The sequence below is a fragment of the Geotrypetes seraphini genome, chromosome 13, assembly GCF_902459505.1.
Source record: "Geotrypetes seraphini chromosome 13, aGeoSer1.1, whole genome shotgun sequence".
Taxonomy (NCBI): Eukaryota; Metazoa; Chordata; class Amphibia; order Gymnophiona; family Dermophiidae; genus Geotrypetes; species Geotrypetes seraphini.
In genome coordinates, this window is record NC_047096.1 from 20465698 (window position 1) to 20485717 (window position 20020).

The 20020-nt window shown below is 41.6% G+C and overlaps 1 protein-coding gene across 1 annotated transcript; it reads left to right on the forward strand.

The window, feature by feature from the left end:
• The first annotated feature begins 551 nt into the window (after positions 1-551).
• SARS1 (seryl-tRNA synthetase 1) lies at positions 552-19647 on the forward strand. Its single transcript, XM_033919183.1, has 11 exons — positions 552-833; positions 4042-4112; positions 4407-4487; positions 4975-5133; positions 10477-10620; positions 11868-12023; positions 12279-12500; positions 15320-15449; positions 16286-16443; positions 17112-17241; positions 19198-19647. Exons 1-11 carry the CDS (start codon positions 698-700, stop codon positions 19347-19349), a joined length of 1539 nt encoding a protein of 512 aa, XP_033775074.1. The 5' UTR covers positions 552-697; the 3' UTR covers positions 19350-19647.
• Positions 19648-20020: the final 373 nt, after the last annotated feature.

Sequence of the window (20020 nt, forward strand, 5' to 3'; positions counted from 1 at the left end):
TGAGATAGTAGTGTTTCAATGTCATTCAGTGACGGAATTTTAAAGGTTGAGCATTTAGCTGTGGGAACAAGTTCATTACGGTGTATACTGGTGGCCCTACTAGTTGTATTCGGGAGAAATGTGTTCCTGCTGTTGTTGATTTTTAGATTGAAGGCATCGGCTATATCTTGTGCATTCAGAGAAGTTATTTGTCCCCCCCCCCAACAATAAAGCGTTCCGCTGCCTCTACCTATAGAAATAATTAATAGTAGTAGTATACCAACATAAATATGGTCAGCTACTCTTTCGCGGTTATTTATATGCGGCTACTTTTGCCCCAAGCCCGTGCAAAAGTAGCCGCATAAAGATGGCTGCCTAAATTAAAAACGTATACACTTGCCCGCACAGAAATAGGCGCAACAACTAGCTTGGGCTGGTGGACAGGCCAGATCTAGGAGCTCTTTTAACTCCTCCCTCCAGCTGACTCGCGGCCAGAAGTCATTCTCCGCAGATACCGCCTGGGCTTGGTGCGCGTGCGCAACGCGTCTTCCTGGGCAAGTTGGAGCAGGCGGCAGGAGGGAGGGGCGCCTAGGTTTGTTGCGGCTGCGCAGTAGTTCCTTCTCTTTCCTGCAGCTTCCCTGCGGCGCGCGTGGCCGGCGGCCGGCGAAGGCTCGCTCGCGGTTTTGCCAGCCTTCTCCGTCAGCTCGAACCCGCCGCCATGGTGCTGGATCTGGACCTCTTCCGCGTGGATAAGGGCGGTGACCCGGAGAGAGTGCGCGAGACACAGGCCAAGCGCTTCAAAGACGTGACGCTGGTGGACCGGCTGGTGCAAGCGGATGGAGAGTGGCGGAAATGTGAGGCTGGGGAGAACGGGACACCGGGAGAGGGGAGGGGTTAGTTTGACCGCACCGTCCCCGGCGGCGCATTGCTGGATGGTGTCTTGAGAGCGGCTTTTCACTTCTTTAATATTCTGAGATCTCAGAAATCAGTGCAGTGAGAAACGTATTTCTCAAGATTGCACGAATGTGTTCTGCCCTTTTTGCTTATACCTGGGCTCTTCCTCCTTGCCTACATTGCGCCCCCCCCGATCCTCTATTCCAGGGGTGCCAAAGTCCCTCCTCAATGAATATACATTAGATCTATTAGCATACAATGAAAGCAGTGCATGCAAATAGATCTCATGCATATTCATTGGGGAAATCCTGAAAACCCGACTGGATTGCGGCCCTCGAGGAGGGACTTTGACACCCCTTGTCTATTCACTGAACTTCTGTCTCCCCCTTCCCCATTTAGAGACAGAAAGGTTTGTTCAAGTAGATCATCTGCAAGGACTGGTCAGGTCTATCAGTTCATATATACGTCTATCCAGGGATCTCAAAGTCCCTCCTTGAGAGCCTCAATCCAGTCGGATTTTCAGGATTTCCCCAATGAATATGCATTGAAAGCAGTGCACGCACATAGATCTCATACATTTTCATTGAGGAAATCCTGAAAACCTGACTGGATTGCGGCCCTCAAGGAGGGACTTTAAGATCCCTGGTCTATCCGTATATTGTTTTTAGCAACCAAGTTTACAGAATACAACTAGATTAGAAGTTATGGTTAGTGTTCAGGATATTTTGAACTAGGTACGTTTTTATTTAAAAGAAAGCTCTGTGAAACTTTCAAAATCTGGTTTGTTAAAGGAATTGCTTCTTATTTATTTCTTTTAAGCTGAGGTTTTTGTTGTTTTTTTTAACTAGGATAACATATTTTAAGTCTGTCGGGGACAGGTTAGACTGGCCAAGAAACGGAAAGAAAAATTACTTATTGGCTAGTATAATTCTAATGGTAGAGCCATCATTTTTTAAGAGGCCTTGCAATTAAGAACAGGTAGATTTTTATTCTGAAGTCAGAAAGAAAATGAATTACATATTAAGCAGTGTTTTCATTAGGAGATTAGCATCTGTGTTAGGCGTTTCCAAATGTTGTAATATGCATGAGTCTAACAATTTACGAACAATTCCGAAGATCTAAAAATGAATGAGCTGTGCTTAGGAGCTCACTATTTGGCAGGATGCTGCTTGCTTTGCTGCACTAGCTTCTTATTGGTTGTCTTTGCTGAGGGTGGATTTATTTAGGCTGATGTAACTCAGCGGCAAGCATCAGGGAGGGAGGTTCTGTGCTTCCGCCAAAGCAGGGTCAACAGGAACTCCTCTGCTTGCTGAGCAAGGGAAAAATTAACACTTAATACACTGTAGTACAGAAAAAAAAATATAAAAGTTGAAAATCTATACGGGGTACAGTATGAGCAGTCTGTTTTGTTGCATGTTACATGCACAGCAAAGTACAAAATAAATCATACAGACATAGGCCCCGTTATTCAGACCACAGGAGACAACCTAGCTACCTCACACGATCCCAGATATTCAATGCTGGGGCCATATCCAGCCACCAGCATTGAATATCCATAGCAAAGTTCATCAGCTGAAACTTAGCCAGCCAAGCAGATATTCAGCAGCTAGCCAGCTAACACAAAATGGCAAAAGATAGACCTGCTTTTTAGATGAATTTGTCTAGCAGCTAGCCTTAGCTGACCAGCTACTGAAAATTATCAGTAACTGGCTTATGTCATGCAACATAGCCAGTTACCAGCTAATCAGGCGAGCTGGATATCTCCCACTGTATATCGGCAGATAGCTGAATATGTGGTAGTAAGCCAGCAGGGTACCGCTGAATATCAGAGGGATAATGCTTAGAGGACTGTGGGAAGTTCTCTGTAGTGATGAGGGATAAAGGGGGGAGGGGGATATGACTAAAAGATTTTTAATTTTTGAGATACCTGAATAAGATGCAGAAAATAAACCTTTTTCATGGAAAGAAAATTACTCCCCAGGTGATAGACCAAAGTTCTCAACCTAATCCTAAGGCCAGCCAGTCTGGTTTTCAGGATAAACTTGCATATGAAGGAGGCAATGATTACATATTCATTGTGGATATCCTGAAAACCTGACTGGCTAGGTGTGGCCCAAGGGCTGGGTTAAGAACCTCTGGGATCAACTGGAGAATGACATCAGAAAATATTTTTTCATAAGAAAGATGGATGAGGCATGGAATGACCTTCCAGGAGATGAGGTGGAGGATTCTGCTGTACCTTGAGCAGAGGTGTCTGTCTCCATTGTCGTTTTTGGAGAAAATATAATAACAGAATTTCTAAAATATACATTTTTCTTTGTCAGCTTATTGATTCATTTATTTTAGGGTTAACTGTTTTGCCTTGGGGTTGCCTTCAGACTTTTTTTTCCCTTCTTTTTTTTTTTTCTTGCTTTTAATCACAACATCTAACATTTGATATTTTTTATTTTTGGCCCTGCTCTGTCTCAGCTGCTTTCCTGCTCAAGCAGGGAGCAGTCCCAGTCCATATCATAAGCTCCTCCCATCAGGTCCAAACCTTGTTCATTTGAATTCAGCTTGCACCTCTTCCTTAGCAAGTTATATTCAGGTACTGTAGGTCTTTCCCTTTCTCTCAAGGATGTACAATCTAAGGACCCCTTTTACAAAGCTGCAATAGCAATTTCCATGCAAAAAATGCACCAAAATGCTCCTATGGGCTTTGGGGTATTTGCCGTGCCAGGACTCGCTACTATGGCTTTATAAAAGGGCCCTAAGTTTGTACTCGGGGCAGCAGAGGGTTAAATGATTTGCCCAAGGTCACGAGGAGAGATGGTGGACTTTGAATCAATGTCGTTTCTGTTGTTTCAGTAATCTTGTAAGGTTCAGATCTGCCTGTTTGCATTGCTCCTCCATCCCTATTTGTGGATACCTGGGTAACTGGTGCCCATAGATTTTCCATTCTTCTTTTTCATACTTGTACATATCAAGTTATATGTGCATTTTCACATTCTCATCCTAGTAATCTCCAGTAAGATTTTGAGAGAAATGGTGCGTAAGAATGATTCACTTGCATGCATTCATATTGTATTGGAAAGTTTGCTCCAGTGATGAGAAGTATATGGCACATATATGGTACTGTGTTTAAAGTACTACATCCATCTTACACATGTGTCTTATGCTTGGTTTTAGGCAGGTTTCAGGCAGACAATCTGAACAAACTGAAGAATCTATGCAGCAAAACAATAGGGGAAAAAATGAAGGTAAGGTAGACCGAAGCATCCAAAGGGTTTGTATGTGTGTGTTCTAGCTGCAATGTATAGTGAAGGGTTGTGCTTGAGAATTAAAGAACAACTTCCCTGTGTCAAAATGTGAAGCCCTAGAAGTCCAAGAAAAAAGCCTTTTTATAGAAAGTTCATTCTGGTTTCGAAACTCTTGCAAACAGCACCAGCGTTTTAATAATAGGGGTCATTTTTCAACTGGTTATTTTTAATGATTAAAAAAGGCAACTCTCCATCAGTAGATTTTTATTTTTTTTTTGGTTCTTGTCTCAACAGAAAAAAGAACCTATGGGGGACGATGAAACCATCCCAGAGGCTGCCCAGAACCTCGAGGAGCTCACTGCAGAAATTCTCAGTGTAAGTAACAAGGCGACAAATGCATCGGTGGCATAAGAACTGAGCAAGTGCCCTCCTGTGAAAGGGCATTAGGGCTTTTAGCTGTATTTGGCCATGAAGACTGTGGTGTTTGAAGTACCAGAGGACATTTATGCAACAATACCATGTAGTGGGTGCCTTTCTCGAATGGTTCAAGCTTTCTTTCCGTTACTAACTTTTCTGGCTCTTTTCCTGGTTTGTATTCTGCTTTAAATAAGATGAGGGCCTCTGTTATTCTGTAAATAATAGTGTATGCTTTTTCATGTTTGCCTCCCTTGAGTAGTCTGAGGCATAACTGGGCATGCATCTAGTAATTTGCCTCTTCTCATGTGAACACAAGCACTGGTGACGAGGGGGAGGGGGTACCTCTCATCCCATGTGAATGCCGGAAAATGGTTGTGAAATGTGTTAATTTGTGTAATGGGTGGGTTCTGTATTTTGACAATAAGGTTTGTCCTTGCTGTTCCAGGCTTTGACAGTGACTCAGATTAAAAAGGTTCGTGTTCTAATTGATGAGGCCATCTTGAAGTGTGATGCCGAGAGATTGAAACTGGAAGCAGTGCGCTTTGAAAACCATCGGGAAATTGGGAACCTTCTCCATCCTTCTGTGCCTATCAGCAATGATGAGGTAAGGGCAACAGGGGTTTCTTTTATGGAATGAGGGAAAGTGAAAGTGGAATTCCAAATCCTTGGAACAGTTAATGAGTTTGCTGTTGGCTTTACTGACATGCTCAATAATAGTTCTAAAGTTCTACGCAGATGTGTAATAAATGATGATTAGTGGATAGAACGCACAGACATTCTGTGGTATAATCCAGTGTATGTGACGCATGCTCTTAATGGAAAAATATCTGATGTAGATGTGGGTTTACAATGTGTGGAAGAATTTTAAGCAGCATTATTAAAAAAGGAGACTCATATATGGGATTTTGGAAATGCAGAGGAATTTACCACAAACAGAGATTTGCCTATTATTTGTAGGAGGCAATATAAAATAGCAGTGGAAGGGAGGATGGCCAAAGTAATTAAGGGCTCCTTTTACTTAAGCTGCGATAACGTTTTTAGCGCATGCTAAATTCACGCTACGCGGCTAGAACTAACGCCAGCTCAATGCTGGCGTTAGCGTTTAAAATGCGTGGCAATTCAGCGCACGTTAAAACCGCTATCGCAGCTTAGTAAAAGGAGCCTTAAGTGATTTGAAGTTGCTGCAAAAACAGTACCAAAATATACCGTGAGATCTTAGATAAAAGGCTCAGAACAGTCTTCTGTTATACTTGTGTGTAATGTTTTAAAATCAACCAAGTAACAGAAGAAAATCTAGGTTGTATAAGTTTTACGAAAACATTTCACAGGATTGACTACAATGAACTGCAGCAGATCTTGAAGCAATAAGAATATCCAGCGCCAACTGAAGTAAAGTAAAACAAAGACATAGTTTATCACTAATGCTTTTTAACCTTGAAAAATGGAAGAATTTACGTTGATTCTGGAATTCCATTGATTGTGTTTGAAGTACCAGAGGACATTTATGCAACAATACCATGTAGTGGGTGCCTTTCTCGAATGGTTCAAGCTTTCTTGATAGGACAAGGTACGGTATTGAAATTCAAGAAGGGATTAGATGATTTCCTGAAGGAAAAGGGAATAGAAGGGTATAGAGGAATACTATACAGGTCCTGGACCTGATGGGCTGCCGTATGAGCAGAATGCTGGGCATGATGGACCTCTGGTCTGACCCAGCAGAGGCACTACTTATGTGTTATAAATGTAATATTTCTTACATAGTAGATGACAGCAGACACACAGATGATCCCTTAATGGTAAAAGAATAAATACAAGCATGGGGCCTCTTGGCTCAGAACAGCAGTGAAATAACTTTTGCATATGCAGTGAGATGAATGTGGCCTTCATGGAGTGACAGTTACCTTCGTAACCTCTTTGCTGGGCAGACCAGATGGTGCATCTTGGTCCTTCATTGCTAGAGCTCCCTTTCCTTTGGAAAGGGTTTGTTTCTCATGAATTTAATAAATTTTAAGTATTCAAATCTCTCTATACTCTAGGATAGAGCTGCCCAAGTCCGGTCCTTAAGATCTACTGGCAGGCCAGGTTTTCAGGATATCCACAATGAATATGCATGAGAGAGATTTGCCTGCACTGCCGTCTTGGTATGCAAATCTCTCTCATGCATATTCATTGTGGATAGCCTGAAAACCTGGCCTGCCAGTAGATCTTGAGGACCGGACTTGGGCAACCCTGCTCTAGGATATACCCAAAAGCCCAACTTAAGCCAGGCACAACCTTGCTGGCATTCTTGCTATCCAAAACTCTATTGACAACATCTCTCTGCAGAAGACTCACGTTGGAATTGAGGAAGCTGGTCACTCCTTACTTCATAGCTCAATCTATTATGCTGCTCTCACCATGCTAAGCACACATGTGTTACTTATTTTTGATACAATAGTGATGCAATCCTCCTGTAATCAAATATATCTTTCCACACAGTGTAGGCAAGTAGTTTTCATATAGCAAATGTAAAGAACCCTCTAGTTTTGCATAGCAAGATCTGCCAACACTATCTTACAATTGATTATGTGGGAGGCTTCAATTACTCAGCATCAGAGAGTGCTGGTGAAGTGCTTGTAGACCTGGCTTTTCCCTGATACAAGGAAGATGGGATTGGAGGTACTCACTTGACCAAAGCCAGTTCAGCTTTCCTGATGACCATCCCCAGCCAGCCCAGTGTGATTTCCCATACGCAGTGCAGAGACCATAGCTTGCTTTTCCCATGACCTTTGCCTTTCAGTCATCAACAGCCCAAAGAAATCTGATGGATCTTGCACAAAGTGGGCCCATCAGATTGTAGATCAATGCACTATAAAAATACTCTTGCTTGGTATATTTACAGAAGTACAGCCTCCAAGTCTAATGTCCAAATGATGACCCCAAAACAAATTAATATTGACAAACCATTGAATTGTACTTTGTAAGGTCTACAAATTTCTCACTGTTAAATTTGCTGAGTCGTGGAGACTAGGGAGGAAAAAGACTTCAAGGGCTCAAAGAAGCAGAACTTTAGAATGTTCTCGTTCTAAAACTTGAGCAGTCATTGGTCAGAAAAAAATTCCCTTGGTCAAATCCGTGGCTACATAAATCAATTTCAGCTCTAGTCAGCCTTGGTCAATATCCAACAAATGTTATTTTATATATATATATATATGTATAGTGCATAAACAAATCACTTAGCTTTTGGACAAATTTCTGTAAATCTTTTGCTCTGTGTTGTAATGAATCTTCAGCTCAACGGAGCTTCCCCTTTTCACTCTTATTCAGCTTCTTCAGGAGTGGAAGTTTCATTGTTTCTAACCAATTTGCCTGCTCAAAAACCTGCAATATTTACAGAAGACACAAAAGAACAGGGGAAACAAAACCACAAAAATCAAAAGCACAAAAACAGAGTGGAATTGTCCCAATCAGAATGGTGCACAAAGAAAGTGTCTTTCAACTCATCTGATAGATCCAAATGCCTTTATTCATCCAAAGTTCCGTAAATCCATACAATGACTCAATGACCCGACATGCACATGTTTCGGCCTACCCGGCCTGCATCAGGAGTCTATAATTATGTATATAAACATGAATGAATCAATAGACATACAAACTAACATAAAAACAATAGAAAGCTTAATTTTTGAATCACAGCAAAGAAATAATAATTGATCCAAAATATAAACATACTAAACATAGCATGTGTAAAAAAAAAAAAAAAATTATATATATATATATATATATATATACACACACACACATATAAACATCATTGCTAAAAAATATACCTCATATATGACATGGATAATTAAACTACCTATAGAAATATGTGAAACTACCTGTAAAAATATGTGAATATCATTAAGAACGCAGAAATAAAAGAGCGCAGAAATGTACCTCTTTTATTTCTGCGTTCTTAATGATATTAACATATTTTTACAGGTAGTATGGATCTATCAGATGAGTTGAAAGACACTTTCTTTGTGCACCATTCTGATTGGGACAATTCCACTCTGTTTTTGTGCTTTTGATATTTACAGAAGAGGCATACATCCTTTTTGTGGTGCATGGCAAGTCCTCATGAAATCAACCATTATACTGTACATTATGCCTCAGCATGGAGAGCACTCAAAGGTGTTGGGTCTCTAAAGGGGAATAAAACTTGTTCCAGCTGTGAAAATAAGTCTCAACAAACAAGCTATAGGTTTGAGGCTTTTTCAACATTTCCAGCTGGTAAACATTCAATTTGCAGCACGGGAGCAGCCTAAGAAGCACCTGCAGGAAATTGTGGTTTGTCCACTCAAGTCACCAAGGCATGACTACGAAAACCCCTCATAAAATGTACCATTTGCCCTGAACTGAGACCGCATCAACATAAGAACATAAGCAGTGCCTCTGCCGGGTCAGACCAGAGGTCCATCCCGCCCAGCAGTCCGCCCCCGCGGCGGCCCAACAGGTCATGACCTGCCTTAATCACCAGAAGGGGCCCCCTAGGTTTCTCATCGAAGTCCTATCTTCCCATCAATGTCCTAACCCTCCGGCCTTGCACCTGCACGACCTGGTGAGCTGTCTATACTTATGCAACACCCCAGCACCTCCCTCAGTACCCCACGATCCCCTTTTCCCTCAGGAATCTGTCCAATCCCTGTTTGAATCCCTGTACTGTACTCTGCCGGATCACTTCCTCCGGGAGCGCATTCCATTTGTCCACGACCCTTTGGGTGAAGAAAAACTTCCTTGCATTTGATTTGAACCTATCTCCCTTCAGTTTCTCTGAGTGCCCCCTCGTACCTGTCGTCCCTTTTAGTCTGAAGAACCTGTCCCTGAAGAACCTGTCAAGATACATGAACAACAGTGTGACCCTTTCAAAGTCACACAACAGGGAGAAAATCCTAAGTGTCTCAATGTGGCAAACATATTACATTACATTACATTAGTGATTTCTATTCCGCCATTATCTTGCGGTTCAAAGCGAATTACGTAAGAATTGTCATGATATTAAGAAGTACATAAGGAATAGTTTGCACATTTTCTAATTTGCTAAAGAGTAGATAGTATTGCAGGTGACGCTTGGGACAGATCTGGTTGTGTTATATTGATTTTATGTATTTTTTGAAGAGTAGAGTTTTTTTGTTTCTTTTTTGAAGGTTTTGTAGTCTGTGGTCGAAATCAGTAGATTGGTGAGTTGTCTGTCCAGTTTCGCTGCTCTGGTGGCCAGTAGGTTGTCATACAGATTTCTTCATTTGACATTTTTGGTTGGCGGGTGTGTGAATATGTGGGTTCTTCTGTGTCTTTGTCACACACATTCCTGGAATAGCTTTGATGTTGAGCTCACATATGACTGACCCCAGTTCTGCACAAGTATCATGAGCTCTAGATTACTCCAGAACAGGAGTTCTCAACCCAGTCCCCGGGATACACCTAGCTAGTCAGGTTTTCAGGATACCCATCTCTCTCATGCATATTCACTGGATATCCTGAACTCTTGATTGGCTTGATGTGTCCTGAGGACTGGGTTGAGAACCCCTGTTCCAGAACAATGGAGAAGTTATTTCTGTTCCAGAACCTGATAAAGATCTCCTGCAGGCAGCTAACCATCAGTCAGAAACACTGCTGTTCTTGTCCTATAAGATCTGCCTTGTTCTACAGCGGCTTTTCCAAGTATCTTACCTCACTGGGGCTTCCTTTCTCTCCACTTTTAGGATTAATTATATGAAAGCTGAAAGGTATTTCTTCTGACAATCACTTGGGTTCTAGAAAGCTCTCGGATCATTTCAGACACATAACGTGTTCCCTTTATATGCCTTCACTAAACTGCTGTCAGAAAATGAATATTACAAAAAAGTAATTATTCTTCTTTGGGAGCTTTTGGTAATGTATTGCTGGTTTGATTTCTTCTACCTCCTGCTGTCCCTCTTGTTTTTAGGACAATGATAATAAAGTGGAGAGGATCTGGGGAGACTGCACCACAAAGAAGAAGTATTCCCACGTTGACCTTGTGGTGATGGTGGATGGTTATGAAGGAGAGAAGGGGGCTGTTGTAGCTGGAAGCAGGGGTTACTTCCTCAAGGTGAGAAAGTTTGAGATGTTTCTCTAGGGAACATGCAGTGTCGGGAAGACAAAATATCAGCAGTCACAGTGGTTAATGCATAGAATTTGGAGTTGGCATGATTTGAGTTGCAGCCTTTGGGTTAATTATATGTGAATAAGGTATTTCTCTGTTAAGCTTGGAGCAATAAAAAGATGGCATTTTAAATTAGGTTTTACTTTTTCTCGCTGCATGATCACAGATATTACACAGATGTGGCACTTAATTTTTTAATGCTTTTGACCTTCCAGTTTGAAACCAGGGCTGACATCCAGCATTTTGAGTTTTTAAATTAGATTGTAAGCTCTTCTGAGCAGGGACAGTCTTTTGTATGTTAAAATGTACATCTTTCAGCGCTTTAGAAATAATAAATAGTAGTAGTAGTAATTTCTCCCCCTCCTCCATTTTGTCTTTTGTCAACCAACTACGGGAGGCTGCTTCTCCTGTCAGAGCTGTCAGGGCTCTGGACCGACTCAATCGCTCACTGAGCGATTGAGTCGGGGAGTTTGCATGCAAAAAAAGATAGTGAATCAATCGCTGTTTCAAAATTGGCCAGAGAATCGGCCAACAGCAATTGAATCGCTATCTTTAGTGAATCTGGGCCCAAGTCCAGTCATTGCAGCAGTGCCCTGATACTAGAGGGATTCGACTCTCTTTTACCCTCCCCTGCCCAAATTTGTTTGGAATTCACTCAACATGCCACCTCTTTGCTTTGTTCCCTTCTCTAAAGAATGAGGACAACAGAAACTCCTTTAATCATCACCTAAAAACTGTTATTTGCCCGTTCATTTGGCGAGCTCTGATGCCACACATTGAGCCTGGTGGGGCTGGAAGTATGGGGTGCTGGTGATGTCTCTTATCTTTTGTTAGTTTTTGTAAACCACTTTCTGCACCTATATTGAATCACTAGGCAGACCCAGATACAGTATTTCTGAAATCTCTGCTATACATAGCTTAATTTCTTCTTTTTTTTTGTACTTGAAAACTTTGAAAAGGGGAGAAGAGGAACAGAATATTGTTACCACCCAGTTATAGTTTGTCTAACTTACATATAGGGAGTAGAGTGCCTGGAGCAGAACTGGTGGGCAAAGGGAGATGAAGTGCCTGATTTAAAATCACTGAGAGAGTTAGTGCTAGAACGAGGATTAGAACCTGAGTTGCATGTAGCCCTGTGCTTTGATTACTCCACTCTGCCATTTTACTCTGTAACGTCCCTGATTCTTTCATAGGGCCCCCTGGTTTTTCTGGAGCAAGCCCTTATCCAGTATGCACTACAGACCCTGAGTGGGAGAGGTTATACACCAATTTATACCCCTTTCTTCATGAGGAAGGAGGTCATGCAAGAGGTGGCACAACTCAGCCAGTTTGATGAGGAACTTTATAAGGTGAGAAATAAGAAGAGGCAAAGACAAAAAACAGTTTGGCTTGGAGAGTAGGAAGTAATTATTTGCTGCTAATTGTTTTGGATATTTGCATTAATTCCTGGGTCAACAGTTCAAAATAGTGAAATAATTGGGCAATTATGACTGTTTATGTATTGTCTACAAAATTTTATGCAAGTAGATTAACTGAAATGCTTCTTATGCTAACATGTAATTGTGGAGAATGGTTATCCAGTATCTCTTCCCACTGTCTTCCAGGTAATTGGTAAAGGCAGTGAGAAATCTGATGACTGCTCAGTTGATGAGAAGTACTTGATTGCCACTTCTGAACAGCCTATTGCAGCGCTGCATCGGGACGAGTGGCTGAAACCAGAAGACCTGCCTATTCGATACGCCGGACTATCTACCTGTTTCCGTCAGGAGGTTGGCTCGCATGGCCGTGATACTAGGGGAATTTTCCGCGTTCACCAGTTTGAAAAGGTAATTCAGTCTAGGGAAGGGATGGCAGGGGCTAAGAAGACTGTAGAATGAATGGAAGTTTCAATTTTATTTAAAATTAAATATACCGCCCAATTAGCCTTCTAGGCGATGTACACTGTCTTAAAAACATATATGAGATAACAATACATCATTTAAAACAATAATAGTTATTAAAAACAATTTAAAAACAAACGGAAACAAAAAGAGAAACAGGATAGAACTACAATTATCAAGTAAAAAGAAAGAACATATAGGGAAAAAACAAAAGGAGGGATGTTAAAAGATAGAATAAAACTATGTAGCCCTAAAAAGGACATTTAGGTCTCGAAAGCATCATGAAAAAGAAATGTTTTTAATTTTGTCTTAAAATGGTGAAGAGTTGATTCTTCCCGTAAGTGGGCTGGAATATTATTCCAAAGAGATGGAGCGCTGACTGAGAAAATGGTAGACCTCATTGTGTTGATAAACTTTCAAAGACGGGATGGATAAAAGATTTTTAGAAGATGATCTTAAAGTCTTAGAAGAACTATAGGGAATAATAAACTCAGGTTGACTATTTTGTCTAGTTTTAAAGGAAAAAGTGGCAAACACTCTGGACTTTTCATTTATTGAACAATAGCTCCCAAAGGTGCTGGGGATTGTACATGGTGCAGTAATATGCTATTCTGTAGTGATGGCCTGTCTCTTAGGAACCATCTAAAGCTTAATTTGGGTAAGACTCAGATTTTGCATAATATGGGTAAGTCTCAGATTTTGTATTTTTAGTTTAGTTTGCGCTAAAAATGCTAGCGCACCTTAGTAAAAGGACTTGAGATTAGACGAGTTCTCATCAGAAATATCGTTTGGTGGTGATGATAAGATTTTAGTACTCGATCAATGCCACTAGCAGCGAGGGTGGGTGACACCCTTCCCTGCCTTCCCCGCCTGCTCCTTCCTGACCCCCTATACTGTGCATGTGCCCCCTTTCCCTTCCCCCTTACCTCTTTGATTTTCCTGGCGTGAGCAGCATCAGGAACTTGCTGCCCACATCGTGTCGGCTCTCCCTCTGGCGTCACTTCCTAGGTGCAGGACCCGGAAGTGACGTCGGAGAGGGCCGACACCAACGCGAGCAGCAAGTTTGTGATACTTCTCGCGCCGGGAATATTAGAGAGGTACGAGGGAAGGGGTGCACATGTGCGACAGGAGGAGTCGGGGGGGGGCATACTCCCAGCAAGACGGCACCTGGGGCAGACCCCTCCTTACTAAGCCACTGTTGCTTGGGAATAGTACTTGGTTCAAATTATGTCGTTCAAGCCCCAGATTAGAGCTATAGTATCTTAAGGCTTTTTTTCTTTCAGTTGCATATTCTGAGGAGTTTAAGATTAATTATCTATGCATAACTTTCAATCTGTTGTTGCTACCATGATGACGTTGTGCACATGCACGCAATGTCATCGTCTTGATGTCTACACATCCATGGAGGTCCTCCAGACACGGCCCCGAGCTCAGGGAAAATGAGACGAGGTTCACGTGGGGCAGGGTTGAGGGTGTGCTACAGAAAAATATTTCCTCCGTTAGTGTGCCAGAGCAAAAAAAGTGTTTGTGGGACAGTGTCCTAATTCATGGTAGGGGGAGAAGAAAAAGCCCCAGCTTTCTTAGTAAAGAAACAATTGAATTTGAAAGAAAATCAAACGATAATAGTACTAAATCAGATGTGAAAATCCTGAAGGATCTACTTCTGAGCATTGCTTTCCCATCTACCTAATAAAACAACTTGAGAGCGTTTGGCGCAGTGACACCTAAATTGTCGAAGCCAGTGAGCCGCCACTTTTTTGCATTTGTGCTTTACGATGTCACGTGGAGGAGAAGAGCTTCAAATCTGTAGGAAAATGAAAGATAAGTGGATGACATGGGAAAGAAAGGTTAGCTTTTCGAGGTCCGCACTATGGAATGCCCTGCCCTGTTGAAGATATTCCTCTTTCAAGAGAGATTTTCAATTTTTAACTCTCTTATCCTTTTACTATTTCTCTCCACTGGGGGATATCTCAGAGGATGCGTTTGCCAGACTGATTTTTTTTTTTTTACACGAGTATTACTGTTTACTTTTTCCTGTCCTTTTATGAATATTGCAACTTCTACTTTATGTTCCTTGATTTACTTCAATTCTGATGTATGTAAATGCTCAGATTTCCACTGGGTGATATGTCAAATGCTATTAAACTTGAAACTACAAGGGATCTAGGAAAGATAAGCACAGGGCTGGCTCTCTGTTTTCTAGATAAATGGACAAGTTAGTTAAGATGGCAGAGTTACAAGCAGAAGAAAAGAGGGCTATGTGGTCTCAACAGTTTATGTCGAAAGGGGATAGATTCCGTACAAATGTAAGGAAGTTGTTCTTCACCCAGAGAGTGGTAGAAAACTGGAACACTCTTCCGGAGTCTGTTATAGGGGAAAACACCCTCCAGGGTTTCAAGACAAAGTTGGACAAGTTCCTGCTAAACTGGAACGTACGCAGGTGAGGCTGGACTCATTTAGAGCACTGGTCTTTGACCTGAGGGCCACCGCGTGAGCGGACTGCTGGGCACGATGGACCACTGGTCTGACCCAGCAGCAGCAGTTCTTATGTATTGTAACTTCTCTCTTCACAATCTACAAAGTTCTCTTTATCTCCAGAACTGATAGAATAATAGAATGCTGTTCTTGATACTTAATATGGCGATCTCTTATCTTCTGAAGTGTACAGTTTTATAAAACAATGCATTTAGATTAGTCACTGAATAACTGTGCTGGGTTGTTTTGGTTTTTTTTTTTAAGTATAAATCAGTTTGGTTTCCTCGTAGATTGAACAGTTTGTCTACGCCTCACCTCACGACAACAAATCCTGGGAGATGTTTGAGGAAATGATCGAGACGGCAGAAGAGTTTTACCAGTCACTGGAAATTCCATATCACATTGTGAATATTGTCTCAGGTGTGAAAAGTTAGCAATGTAATTATGTAATGTTTTCTTAGTGTATCAGGGGGATCAAATTTTACATGGGTAAAAAATTGTTTATCCTTGTAAAATGGCCTTTGGAAATGGTCCAGCCTTAACTCTCATTCTTAAATTCACAGAAGAAAGGAGCGTTCATGGGGGTTTGTGTAGGTTGGGGAGTTTAAAAATAGTATCAAAAAACCGTATACAGGAATGAGAAATAAAAAATAATCCTATTCTACATTCAATACCTTTCTCAAAATGTTTTTATATATTTAGCACAAATTCATTGAACTTTTTAATACGTCTAAGTATTTTAAATAATAAGAGGAGAGCCTCAGATCCCCGTGCGGTGCTAACTTCTACAACCGCACTGGAAAGGGAAAAGTTCCTCACCGGCTCTTAATCCCCCCTCCTGTACCGCAAATGCTGCTCTACTAAATTCAGAACAACAAGAAAACAAAACTCAAGCTTTCTTGTTGTTCTTGTTCTGAATTTAGTAGAGCAGCATTTGCGGTATAGGAGGGGGGATTAAGAGCCGGTGAGGAACTTTTCCCTTTCCAGTGCGGTTGTAGAGGTTAGCACCGCACGGGGATCTGAGGCTCTCCTCTTATTATTTAAAATACTTAGATGTATTAAAAAGTTCAATGAATTTGTGCTAAATATAAAAACATTTTGAGAAAGGTATTGGACGTAGAGTTTAAAAATAATCACATAGCTAGCTGTTCTCTGATAACAGTTCAAGTAAGAATGTTTTTCCTAGTGGGCGATATGAGCACTGATGACTTTGTCTCACATGATTGTATTCTGGGCAAACATTCATTTTATCGCAGGGTCACTGAACCATGCTGCCAGTAAGAAACTGGACTTGGAAGCTTGGTTCCCAGGTTCTGCTGCCTTCCGCGAGTTGGTTTCCTGCTCCAACTGCACAGACTATCAAGCTCGGAGGCTACGGATCCGCTACGGACAGACCAAGAAGATGATGGACAAAGTACGTAGTATTTTTGTGAGCACTAGTACTGGTGTGAGTTATATAGCAGTGATTTTTTTTTTTTTTCCCCTTCATTTTAATTTTTTGGGTTGCTGTGTGAAAAAGTTTTGCTGCTTTGTAGGCATGTTTGTTTGTTATGAGGCTTATCTACTATCATCCATTAAATATCACGCCAGTGCACAAATGATTTAGAACTAAAACCATAGAGAAAGGAAAAAAAAAGAACAGAGATGGGTTTCTTTAGGAAACGCCTCTTTATTGTCAGATTTGCATGCATACTGATTGTAGATATCCTAGATTGAGAACCTCTGGTCTAGACTGTCAAGTTTTTTTTGTACCAGCTGTAGAAGATGGAATACCTTCTAGAAGAATTCATATTTGAATTTTTGCATAGTGAATAGACAAATACAGATTTTCCTTTTAAGTAAAGAAATTCATTTGTTCTTACATGAGTTTGATTGCATTATTTAAGACAGCTGGATCTTCTATCTCTTCAAAAATGAGACTTATCTGTACAATGGGCAAAAAAGATCAGATGCAGCTTTTTAACTTGCACACAACTTTGAGATTCCCAGCATTCACTGCGATGTCCTTGAATATAACACTGTGATTGTGTGCGGGATGAGTTGATGCCATAACTACTCTTCACCTTTTGGGTTTATTTGCAGGTGGAATTTGTGCACATGTTAAATGCAACCATGTGTGCCACAACAAGAACAATTTGTGCCATTCTGGAGAATTACCAGACTGAAGACGGCATTGTTGTGCCCAAAAAGCTGCGAGACTTTATGCCACCAGGTACGGTATCTTGCTCACTTAGGGCTCCTTTTACTAAGGTGCGCTAGCATTTTTAGCGCATAAGAACATAAGAAATTGCCTCCACTGGGTCAGACCAGAGGTCCATTGCGCCCAGCGGTCCGCACCCGCGGCAGCCCATCAGGTCCATGACCTGTTAAGTAGTCCTTGACTTTCCTATAACCTATCTCTACTTCCTATCTGTACCCCTCAATCCCCTTATCCTGCAGGAATTTATCTAAACCTTCCTTGAACCCCAGTGGCGTGCTCTGCCCTATCACAGCCTCCGGGAGCGCGTTCCATGTGTCCACCACCCTCTGAGTAAAGAAGAACTTTCTAGCATTTGTTCTAAACCTGTCCCCTTTCAATTTCTCCGAGTGCCCCCTTGTACTTGTGGTTCCCCACAGTGTGAAGAATCTGTCCCTGTCTACCTTCTCTATGCCTTTCAGGATTTTGAAGGTTTCTATCATGTCTCCTCTAAGTCTCCACTTTTCCAGGGAGAATAGCCCCAGCTTTTTCAACCTGTCAGCGTAAGATAAGTTTTCCATACCTCTTATCAATTTAGTTGCTCTTCTCTGGACTCCCTCAAGCATTGCCATGTCCTTTTTGAGGTACGGTGACCAGTACTGGACACAGTACTCCCGATGCGGGCGCACCATTGCACGATACAGCGGCAATGGTGGCGTTAGTGTTTACCGCATGCGATATTGTAGTGCCCGCTAAGCGCACTTTTGTAAAAGGAGCCCTTAATATAAGTCAGTTTTGCTTTTGTAGATTTTCTGAAATAAAGCTACATTACAGAAAATTTCTGTCACTAGAACATGCAGTTTGGGAATTATTTCTAAGTTTGTAAAACATTTCTGTGGAGTTAGAGTCCTTTGTTGCTGTCTTCCTTTTCCCTTCTCTTCCCTCTTCTGTAACAGCTTGCTGAAAAATAAACCGCAGATGCGTGCCAATTTCTGCTCTCAATTGCTTGTGGGTTTCTCTACAATAATTTGCCTCGGCTCTTATGGACTTCTACCCAAAACTCCCTTGGAACCTCAGCTGCGTCGACATGGACACAGGACCCCTGAGGAAGGCAATCTTTGCTGAAACACAGCCCGTTAGGGTCAAGGTTCCAGGGTGTGTTTTGTTATAAAGCACTGCAAAGTTTATTCAGCTGCGTCGACACGGACACAGGACCCCTGAGGAAGGCAATCTTTGCTGAAACACAGCCCGTTAGGGTCAAGGTTCCAGGGTGTGTTTTGTTATAAAGCGCTGCAAAGTTTATTCCCTAGCTCCAAGTTCTGGTTCCACTTTGTGCATTTTTTTGGACGCTCCCTTTGTGTTGTGGAACCTTGGTCCTTTGTCTCTGACTTTGGGCCCACTGCTCTTGGCTGTGTGCCCATCCAGCGGCATATGTGGATTGTGCAGTTTCTGCCCCCAACACCTTGGTCACATCTGCATGAGACGTGTTCTCTCTCAGTTGTGATCCGATTGACAGACTCTGTTGAACTGCCTCCTTGCAGTATCGGCCACAGGGTATCTTTTGGAGGGGATCCGTGTGTAGTTGTACAGCAGTACAAAATTGCAGGCAGTAAAGTAGCATGTGCGGGGAAGCCTGGTAAGACATGTCTACAAAGATCAGGATGTTGCTGTATCACATAGCATGTTTATATTGGATAATTCTTAGTGTGCTGGAACTGAAGTTAGAAATTGACTTATAGATTTGCTTATTAGACTGTTCTTTACCTTTCCATTTTAGGTTATAGAAACAAGACGTTATGGGGAAGTGGTCCTTTAAGGGTCAAAACTGAATTGCGGTGCCTAGTTTTATAGACATTTTTTCTAGGCCATTATTGCTAGCTGCTCTGTCTTTGTGATTCTCAAAAAAAAACCGGTGTACAGATAGTCAATTTGAGTTGCAGTCCTCCAAGAGTGAATCAACCACTTCAACAGGCTATATATTTTGTTTTGTAGAACTGAAAGAAATGATCAAATTTGTGAAACCTGCCCCCATTGAGCAGGAGCTCTCAAAGAAACACAAAAAGCAGCACGAGGGAAACAAGAAGAAAATAGGAGCAGGGGAACTGGAGAACCAGCTGCATAGCATGGAAATGAATGATGCCTGAAAGATTCTTCTCACAAACCTCTTCCCTTACTTATTCTGCTTAAGGCTGGGCATCCTTCGTAAATTATGCTTACAAGTGACACATGGAATTCTCTTGAGTTCAAGCCTTTGGAGGGAACAAGCCACTGGCCCAGCACTCTACTTCCAAACAAAGCATTAAGGTTATCAAGAAGGGAAAGGTGAATTGGGTTTAGGTATTCTGCGTTCATGGTGCTGTCATGGATGATCTTGACCTTGGACATGTGCTTTTAATTCGATAACTGAAAAGACTGCTATATAATAAACCAAATTTAGCCAAGTGTTTGTTTTCTTTTTTGTAAACTATGTAAGCTGGTATTTAGTTATGTTGAGGATGGTTTGGTGCACACAGGATCTCTTAATCCAAAAAGGAATATTTCTCTGGTTATGAAAATCTTTAATGAATATGGCCTTTAGACTGTACCTTATACCCTCAGAAAATCTGTATGTTATACTTGAAAGGCATCCTTTCTCTGTTTCTCAGGGCTGCTGTGTCTTTTATAACAAGAACTTGAGCAGTCTGGTGATATCCAATTTATTTGTATTGGTACACAATTTTGTAGCAGGGACCCCCTTCACCTTTTGCATACTCAGTAGTTGTTCTCTGAGCACAGATTATGAGCAGTCCGTTCTGCACAGGATATCTCCAGAAAG

Excerpts from the sequence above, each read along its gene's own strand:
- SARS1 (XM_033919183.1), top strand. The coding sequence starts at position 698 with ATGGTGCTGGATCTGGACCTCTTCCGCGTGGATAAGGGCGGTGACCCG. Across the intron at positions 5,134-10,476 it reads TGCCTATCAGCAATGATGAG|GACAATGATAATAAAGTGGA; the intron begins GTAAGGGCAACA and ends TCTTGTTTTTAG. Across the intron at positions 17,242-19,197 it reads GCGAGACTTTATGCCACCAG|AACTGAAAGAAATGATCAAA; the intron begins GTACGGTATCTT and ends TTTGTTTTGTAG.